A 9,625-nucleotide genomic window follows, 5' to 3' on the forward strand; every position below is an offset into this window, starting at 1 on the left:
TTCATCATTTAGAGAAGAATGCAAAACAACACATTTAGAAAAGCTTCAGTCAAATTTTAAGTAGGAAGTTGTACAGGGTGCAACTTCCTACTTAAAACTTCCTACTTGACCCCATTTTATTTATGCTTTATCTGTTTCACTTTTATCATATTTTAAGACTGTCCATCTCCTACATGAAATCCCTTACAATAATTGATTCTAAACAAAGCACCACATCCATAGATATTTTTTGAAAGATTTTTCAAAGAACAATGTAATTACACTCCTTTTAATTTTTTTTGTTTTATATTAGAGCACCTGTCTAATGTTCTTCTGTGTAACAGTCTGTTTGTTTACACAATATGTTCAATAAAGTTCTATAAAAAAAGAAGCAAACTCTTACTATCAAGGATAAGATGCTTCATCTGATCTGTACCTTCTAAGCTCCTAGGAGGTACAGGAGGGCCACTCTGAAGGCAACTTCTGAGAGTGGTAATAACGGCCATTATTAGGGTTGCTAACACTAGAAGCGTGATGCTCCCTTCTTGTTAGGGCTGTCTTTACTTTTTACTTTGCTGTTGTAAATAAAGCTTTCAATAAAACTTTATTTTAGAAGTCAACTTCTCTCACTCACGCACGCACGCACGCGCGCGCGCCTTGGTCCACGGCGGCCATGGAAACAGAATGTTTGAGTTAGAAGGCCTATAAAAGGCCTTCGCGTTCTTCAGGGCTTCCTTCTACGCCTTGACTTTGGTCGGACGGAGAAACCTGAAGGAGCCTAAAAAGCCTCTGAAGGATTAAACTCGCTGAATAAGCCTATACTTCGACTACTTCTGAAGATGACTGCTGCCCGGAAGAAGCGCCTGAAGGACCAGTCGGACGGTAAATGGCATCCTTCTACTGGTTTAATTAACAAGTTGGTGCTAGAATGTTAATGTATTATTTAGTTTATTTTGTATTTCTGTACTATGTAAGAAATTATGTCTGCTGTAAAAAAAAAAAAAAAACAGATAGCGTACGTTTTAGCATAGTTTTTATTAGGATTTAAGTGCGTTTTAGTTGACTGAATTTAGCTGGAAATGCCAGGAAACTTAAACATGGTGGAGACATTTGAAGAGAACTCTTCTCTTTGTTTTTTTTTTTTTTTTGTGCTTTACCTGTTAGGTTGTTGACATTTCAGGATAAATATTTGAGATGTTAACAGTAGTGTAGGTTTATAATTTAAAAAAACAAAAAGCTACGATGTTGGAAGAAATCTGTTTTATTAAATTTGATGTCCAGGTCTTGAAAAACTAGATGGTGCTTGGCTCATTTTTTGAAAAATGCCTTGATAAACATATTTGGTCTCCATGGATACAGTGGGTAAAGTACATTAAATAAGTATGAAACTTTGGTATTTGTGTACTATGTAAGAAATTATGTCTGCTGTAAAAAAAAAAAAAAAAAAAAACAGATAGCGTACGTTTTAGCATAGTTTTTATTAGGATTTAAGTGCGTTTTAGTTGACTGAATTTAGCTGGAAATGCCAGGAAACTTAAACATGGTGGAGACATTTGAAGAGAACTCTTCTCTTTGTTTTGTTTTTTTGTGTGCTTTACCTGTTAGGTTGTTGACATTTCAGGATAAATATTTGAGATGTTAACAGTAGTGTAGGTTTATAATTTAAAAAAACAAAAAGCTACGATGTTGGAAGAAATCTGTTTTATTAAATTTGATGTCCAGGTCTTGAAAAACTAGATGGTGCTTGGCTCATTTTTTGAAAAATGCCTTGATAAACATATTTGGTCTCCATGGATACAGTGGGTAAAGTACATTAAATAAGTATGAAACTTTGGTATTTGTGTACTATGTAAGAAATTATGTCTGCTGTAAAAAAAAAAACAGATAGCGTACGTTTTAGCATAGTTTTTATTAGGATTTAAGTGCGTTTTAGTTGACTGAATTTAGCTGGAAATGCCAGGAAACTTAAACATGGTGGAGACATTTGAAGAGAACTCTTCTCTTTGTTTTTGTTTTTTTTGTGCTTTACCTGTTAGGTTGTTGACATTTGAGGAGAAATGTTTGAGATGTTAACAGTAGTGTAGGTTTATAATTTAAAAACACAAAAAGCTACGATGTTGGAAGAAATCTGTTTTATTAAATTTGATGTCCAGGTCTTGAAAAACTAGATGGTGCTTGGCTCATTTTTTGAAAAATGCCTTGATAAACATATTTGGTCTCCATGGATACAGTGGGTAAAGTACATTAAATAAGTATGAAACTTTGGTATTTGTGTACTATGTAAGAAATTATGTCTGCTGTAAAAAAAAATAAAAAAAAAAAACAGATAGCGTACGTTTTAGCATAGTTTTTATTAGGATTTAAGTGCGTTTTAGTTGACTGAATTTAGCTGGAAATGCCAGGAAACTTAAACATGGTGGAGACATTTGAAGAGAACTCTTCTCTTTGTTTTGTTTTTTTTGTGCTTTACCTGTTAGGTTGTTGACATTTGAGGAGAAATGTTTGAGATGTTAACAGTAGTGTAGGTTTATAATTTAAAAAAACAAAAAGCTACGATGTTGGAAGAAATCTGTTTTATGAAATTTGATGTCCAGGTCTTGAAAAACTAGATGGTGCTTGGCTCATTTTTTGAAAAATGCCTTGATAAACATATTTGGTCTCCATGGATACAGTGGGTAAAGTACATTAAATAAGTATGAAACTTTAAAAACATTAGAAAGACAATGTGTTTCCAATAGTATCCGAAATTCTTTATTATTTATTTATTATTATTAATAAGACAGATAATTTTGAGCTTCATTAAATGCTCTTGGGTCGAGATAATTTACTTTCTCACTAATTTGTCGGTTTACTGAAATTTGTTGGGAAATATCAGGAATGCTAAATGTAGTTAATTGTCTTTTCCATTTCTGGAGCTGCAACATATTTACAAGTGGTTTAGATTTTGCAGGAAGAGTCGGGGTTTGTTAATGGTGGTGACTGGAAAATCACTCCTTTTAGTTTGGGAGAATCCATTTTGCTGAATTTGAAAAACAAGATGACGCCTAGCCTGCGTCATTTTAAAAAATGCAAAAAACAACAAACAAAAAACAAAAACAAACAATCGCTTTGTCTCCATGGAGACGCTAATATTAAAAGAAGCATTTAGAACAATATGAGGTCTGAGCTTTTACCTGAGTGAATGCTGCTGGGTTGCTGAGTCTACCTGACCTTCAGGTTGATGTAAAACATTTCATAATGCTACTAGAACCCATAAATGACACAGAAAGAGTTAGAATAACGAGCTCTTTATATACAATATGGACCTGTTCTTTTGTCTTAATGTGTGAGTAAGCAAAGAGAAAAATGGCATAAGGAAAATAAATGTATTCCAATTTCTTATGTCTTAACACATTTTCTACAAGAGCAATAAATAACCCCAGTAGCTTACTGTGATTCTCCAGGAGCACTCGTACAGGCAAGAATCCAACGGCCTTATCTCCAGACAAACTAATGAGAATTTCAACACTGGATCTAGATTTCTAAACACTTCTCTTTGTGTAGGAGGATTTTAGGACAGATCACTTGTTTCAATCTAGTTCTTTAGATCCTCACTCTTTAAACACTCGGTTGTATAGATGTACATTTCTGTTCTAGGCAATATGTGTAGGTGTGTATGTCATTAGTCATACCATAGGATTTAATGATGGGTGTCAGGTTGTCTTTGGCTGCGATTCTGAAAAACCGAGGAGTCTTAAATAGTTATATTCTATCAATAACTGCAGGAATAACCAAACCCATAGCAGACATATTGTCACAATATTTGGAAATTTCTCTTAGAAACTTAAGAACATTTGTTGTCATTCTCATTTTTTTGCCAAAATATGTTTGATGGTTTTCTTGCTGTTTGGTTTTGTGTGGAGATGGGCTTTAAATAACAGTTCAGGCTATTATTGCCTAATCTCATGTGTGAGAGCAACGATATTATTGATGAAATCTGCTCAGAGCACACAAACATGTTCACATGGTTAAGGTTTTTCTCTCTATTTCAGTTTTTACTCTCAACTTTCTGTGCAGAGCTAGATGTTGAAAGTGGTGTGTTTTCTGTTCCTCACAGCCCGCATCGTGGAGCGTCCAGCTGATGGATTCCCTCTGCGGATAGGTAACCTGGAGGAGGGTAATGATAAGAATGACTTTGTTGTACCTTCACATTTTCCTGCTGAGTTCAGTTCTGGGGATGACGGAGAGGACGATGATTATGAGTCAGATTCCAGTTGTAGTTCTCTACCAGCAGGTGCAGGGATTCAGGTAGTGTCTAGTGACGAGTCAGGGCATTCTAGCGGGGACACTGAGGAAGAAGACGCTGGTGTTGTAGATGTGCCTCCACCAAGACGTAAGATTGTCCAGCAACTTCTTCCTAACTTTAGAATCTTGTGGGATATAGAGGAGCCAGAAGAACCCCTGAAACATGAGGAAGACGCTAAACCTCGACGGACTTCCCAGCGTCCACGCGTGCTTCTTAGTTCTGAGGATGAGGGAGAGGATGAGGATGAGTCAGATTCCAGTTGTAGTTCTCTACCAGCAGGTGCAGGGATTCAGGTAGTGTCTAGTGACGAGTCAGGGCATTCTAGCTGGGACACTGAGGAAGAAGACGCTGGTGTTGTAGATGTGCCTCCACCAAGACGTAAGATTGTCCAGCAACTTCTTCCTAACTTTAGAATCTTGTGGGATATAGAGGAGCCAGAAGAACCCCTGAAGCATGAGGAAGACGCTAAACCTCGACGGACTTCCCAGCGTCCACGCGTGCTTCTTAGTTCTGAGGATGAGGGAGAGGATGAGGATGAGTCAGGTTGCAGTTGTAGCGATCTTTCAGAAGCTGCTAGTGTTCAGGTGGTGTCTACTAAGAAGTCAGGGCGTTCTAGCCGGGTCGCTGAGAAAGAAGACGCTGGTGTTGTAGATGCGCCTCCACCAAGACGTAAGATTGTCCAGCAACTTCTTCCTAACTTTAGAATCTTGTGGGATATAGAGGAGCCAGAAGAACCCCTGGTGCATGATGAAGACGTCAAACCTCGAGGGACCTCCCGGCGTCCATGCGTGCTTTATAGTTCTGAGGATGAGAGCGAGGATGAGGATGAGGATGAGGATGAGTCAGGTTGCAGTTGTAGCGATCTTTCAGAAGCTGCTAGTGTTCAGGTGGTGTCTACTAAGGAGTCAGGGCATTCTAGCTGGGATGCTGGGAAGGAAGACGCTGGTGTTGTAGATACCAGCGTCTTCTTCCCCAGCGTCAAATCTCGAGGGACCTCCCCACGTCCATATGTGCTTCATATTTCTGAGGACGAGGGAGAGGATGTAGATTGTAGTTTTAGTGCTCTTCTGGAAGCTGCAGGTGTTCAGGTGGTGTCTGGTGAGGAGTCAGGGCATTCTGGCTGTTTTGATGAGGACCTGGCTCCTTTGGCTTGTCCAATGTGGATGAATACGGAGGAGGGTCTTAGAGAGGAGCAGTCCCCTCAAGAGCCGACTCTGTCTTCATCTGGTATTTCCAAGAAGAGGAGAAGGGAGGAGGGAGCTGAGGAGGAAGAGCACTGCATCAAGAAGACTAAGAAGAGTGTCCCCCAGGAGAAGCTAACCCTTGGAGAGAGCAGACCCTCAACCCCAGGCGTCAGGTCACCAGGAAGACCGGAAGCTGAAGAGGACTTTGAGGATCCGCAGCCTTCCACATCTTGGGGTAGTACTTGGGGGAGCTCCATAGCATGGTGGTATAGACCAAAGAATGAGTCTGAGAGCGACTCTGATTAGTGTGGATCCCTGATGGCTCAAGGAGATCATTTCTTGATTGAGTCTTTGTTACAAAAGCTCATGTCTTTGTGGCAGGGCTGTTGATGCCCTAGGTAGCGCCTTGCACTGGGGCTTTTCTGTGACTTGCTGCAGGAGTTTGTGTTTTAGATGTTAAGGAGTCTTTCAGGGTAGCACAGCACATCCTCCCCAACCCGGAGAAGGCACTCTACCCTTTTCCGGTTCAAGACCATGGTCTCGGATTTGGAGGCACTGATCCTCATCCCGGCCGCTTTGCACTCGGCTGCGAACCGCTCCAGTGAGAGCTGTAGATCACGCCCTGATGAAGCCAATAGGACCACGTCATCCACGAATAGCAGAGGATGTGCTGCCCCTAGTGGAGGAGTTCAAGTATCACGAATGTTCACGAATGAGGGGAAGATGGAGCGGGAGATCGACAGGCGGTTTGGTGCGGCGTCTGCTGTGAAGCGGGCGCTGTACCGATCCGTTGTGGTGAAGAGAGAGCTGAGCCAATAGGCGAAGCTCTCGATTTACTGGTCGATCTACGTTCCTACCCTCATCTATGGTCACGAACTTTGGGTCGTGACCGAAAGAACGAGATCCCGGATTAAAAGCGGCTGAAATTAGTTTTCTCCGTAGTGTGTCTGGGCTCTCCCTTAGAGATAGGGTGAGGAGCTCAGTCATCCGGGGAAGACTCAGAGAAGAGCCGCTGCTCCTCCACGTCGAGAGGAGCCAGTTGAGGTGGCTCGGGCATCTGGTCAGGATGCCTCCTGGACGCCTCCCTGGTGAGGTGTTCCGGGCACGTCCCACCGAGAGGAGGCCCAGAGGGAAAACCAGGACACGCTGGAGGGACTATGTCTCCCGGCTGGCCTGGGAACGCCTTGGGATTCCCCCGGAGAAGCTGGCCCAAGTGGCCGGGGAAGAGGGACGTCTGGGCCTCCCTACTGAAGCTGCTACCCCCGCGACCCGACCCCGGATAAGCGGAAGAAGACGGACGGACGGTCTTTTAGGGTTGGTGACGCCCTCGGTAGCGCCTTGCAGCGGGGCTTTTCTGTGACTCGCTGCAGGAGTTTTGTGTTTTAGATGTTAAGGAGTCTTTCACAGTTGGTGATGCCCTCGGTAGCGCCTTGCACCGGGGCTTTTCTACAACTCAGTGCAGGATTTTGTGTTTTTAAATGTTAAGGAGTCTTTCACAGTTGGTGATGCCCTCGGTAGCGCCTTGCACCAGGGCTTTTCTACAACTCAGTGCAAGATTTTGTGTTTTTAAATGTTAAGGAGTCTTTCAGGGTTGATGATGTCCTCGGTAGCGCCTTGCACCAGGGCTTTTCTACAACTCAGTGCAGGATTTTGTGTTTTTAAATGTTAAGGAGTCTTTCAGGGTTGATGATGTCCTCGGTAGCGCCTTGCACCAGGGCTTTTCTACAACTCAGTGCAGGATTTTGTGTTTTTAAATGTTAAGGAGTCTTTCAGGGTTGATGATGTCCTCGGTAGCGCCTTGCACCAGGGCTTTTCTACAACTCAGTGCAGGATTTTGTGTTTTTAAATGTTAAGGAGTCTTTCAGGGTTGATGATGCCCTCGGTAGCGCCTTGCACCAGGGCTTTTCTACAACTCAGTGCAGGATTTTGTGTTTTTAAATGTTAAGGAGTCTTTCACAGTTGGTGATGTCCTCGGTAGCGCCTTGCACCAGGGCTTTTCTACAACTCAGTGCAGGATTTTGTGTTTTTAAATGTTAAGGAGTCTTTCAGGTCTGGTGATGCCCTCGGTAGCACCTTGCATCGGGGCTACTGTGGGTTTGTGGCTGAAGGAAGATGCCGACGAGATCTACAGGGACTTCAACAGATGACCCTTATCTCAGCTGCAGACTTAAAGGTGCATGGCCACGTTATCAAACCTTTTTTATTTATACATCAGTAGCTCACTGGTTACTTAGGTTTTTATGAAAGGTTATCACATCCTGCTGGTGAATTAGTTATTTTTTCGAAGCATATGACGTGGCTATATACCTTTAATGCAGTGTGAGGAACAGGTGAGTAAATGTTCAGAAAGTTCACCCTACAACCTCTAATTTAAACTAAAGCCAGTATTGTAGGCTGGCTCTGTTATTTTTAGGGTTCCAAGCCCGCAGCGCAGGCGAACGGCTATGCCGTTCGTCTGCTCTGTGAGCAGAGAACCCTATTGTTTTTCTAGTGTTTTTAAATTATTTATTATTATTATTATTACGGGTAATTATTATTCTCCGCTAAAACGCGTTGGGCGGCCCATGCGGATTTGTAACGAATCCATTGAATCAGGTATCCAAGTACAGAATGTGCACCGCTACTCAAACCCAAAAATTCAGACCCCTCAACAACTAGGGGGCGCTATAATAAAGGACAATGCGTTTACGCCTGTAACCACCAAACTACTGGTCCTACACTCAAAAACTTGATGGCACTTTGTTTATTGGATGATTCTGCAAAATAAAGAGAATTGGCACACTCTTCGTTTCCCAGCTAGTTTTCGCGCTACATGGCTACAAAGGTTAAACCTTTCTTGTTAAACTCCTCCAACATTTTTTGTGCAATCCGCACAAAACTTTATATATAAGTGTGTCATGGACAAATAAAAAAAGTTATCGCGGCGGATTTTTGAATTTTGACTTTTTCGAAAAGTAACGCTAAAATAAGTGATTGTTAGCGAGCTAGCTCTAAATGTAATTGCTGATTATTCTAAAACCATAACAGATTTTGACATGTCCTTCATAACCCATAGTCCAAATATGATTTTGCACATGTGACCCGCATTTGAGGATCGTCCATCACTAGGGGGCGCTGTGATGTCAAGAAATCTACTACGCAAGAATGGCTGATCGGATTTTTACAAAACCTTCTTCATTCCCTTCTAGACATTGCCCTTAACTAAAGTATTAAATATGGTAATGATTGAAACAAGTGGGCGGGGCCTATTTCCAAAAGTGTGAAAAAAACTTGAAAACTTCAAAAATTCACCTAAAATCACTTGTGTGGTGTAACAAGCTCAGATTTTCAGGATGTATTCCTTGAATAAGGTGCAACAATTCTCTCACTGCATGTATTGAGGTTTCTGAAAGTTGCACACTCTGATTTTTGAAAAGTTTGTAAAATGGAGAAATCAATGTATTTTCCACAAATATTGGTCAATGCCAATAAAAATGGCCTCTATCTGTAAAGCACAGCCAGAATAAACATGTGTTTCAGTTTGGTAAAAATCCAGGTATATTTGACCGATTTACAAGAAATTTAAATTTACTTGTAAAGTACTGTAAAGTTTAATGTTTTTTTTTCTCAGAAACCGTTTCATTAATGACCATATTAAAAATCACGTAGTTAGATAAAGCACTCTTGGACATACGTAAATATTTTCAGAATTTTAGAGCAAACCGTTGAAATTTAATAAATTTATGAAGTTTGTGATCAGTTCACAGCTCTCATCATCCAGAGCTCTGCCACGCAGAACTGTGAACAGGGCGGCCATTATGCCCATATTTGGGCACATCACCGAAAGTGACGTCACATCCTGTGTTTTTTCTAAGCGGAGCAGAGACTTGAAATGGGAGGATAGCTTTTAGAGTTTTGAGAAGAACACATAATTTAAAAAAAATTAATTGAATATAAAAAAGATCAAGCAGAAGCAAGGAAAGTTATTTAGAAGGCAAAGAAGACAAAATGGAGAGATTTTTGTGATTCAATAGGCAGAACAACCCCTATAGCTTAGGTATGGGGAATGATTAAGAAAATTAAGGAAAATAGACCAGAGAAAACATATCCAGTTCTAAAGCATGAAGATGGAACAGCAGTAACAAATGAAGAAAAACTAGAAGTAATGGCAAGAACATTTGCAAAGATCCATAGTTCA

The 9,625-nt window shown here is 41.1% G+C and overlaps 1 protein-coding gene across 2 annotated transcripts; it reads left to right on the forward strand.

Moving 5' to 3' along the window:
- Nucleotides 1-642: 642 nt before the first annotated feature.
- LOC118566637 lies at nucleotides 643-6,027 on the forward strand. 2 transcript variants are annotated; one of them, XM_036149384.1, is made up of 3 exons: nucleotides 643-861; nucleotides 4,076-4,807; nucleotides 5,111-6,027. In XM_036149384.1, the coding sequence occupies exons 1-3, from the start codon at nucleotides 819-821 to the stop codon at nucleotides 5,752-5,754; spliced, it is 1,419 nt and encodes a 472-aa protein (XP_036005277.1). In that variant the 5' UTR covers nucleotides 643-818; the 3' UTR covers nucleotides 5,755-6,027. The 2 variants fall into 2 exon arrangements, with proteins under 2 accessions (XP_036005277.1, XP_036005278.1); XM_036149385.1 differs by having other exon boundaries at nucleotides 4,076-4,516.
- Nucleotides 6,028-9,625: the final 3,598 nt, after the last annotated feature.

The sequence above is a fragment of the Fundulus heteroclitus genome, chromosome 17, assembly GCF_011125445.2.
Source record: "Fundulus heteroclitus isolate FHET01 chromosome 17, MU-UCD_Fhet_4.1, whole genome shotgun sequence".
NCBI lineage: Eukaryota > Metazoa > Chordata > Actinopteri > Cyprinodontiformes > Fundulidae > Fundulus > Fundulus heteroclitus.

Coding starts and splice junctions, on each gene's coding strand:
- LOC118566637 (XM_036149384.1), top strand. CDS start 819: ATGACTGCTGCCCGGAAGAAGCGCCTGAAGGACCAGTCGGACG. Junction 862..4,075: donor CCTGAAGGACCAGTCGGACG/GTAAATGGCATC, acceptor TGTTCCTCACAG/CCCGCATCGTGGAGCGTCCA. Junction 4,808..5,110: donor AGAGGATGAGGATGAGTCAG/GTTGCAGTTGTA, acceptor AGGATGAGTCAG/GTTGCAGTTGTAGCGATCTT.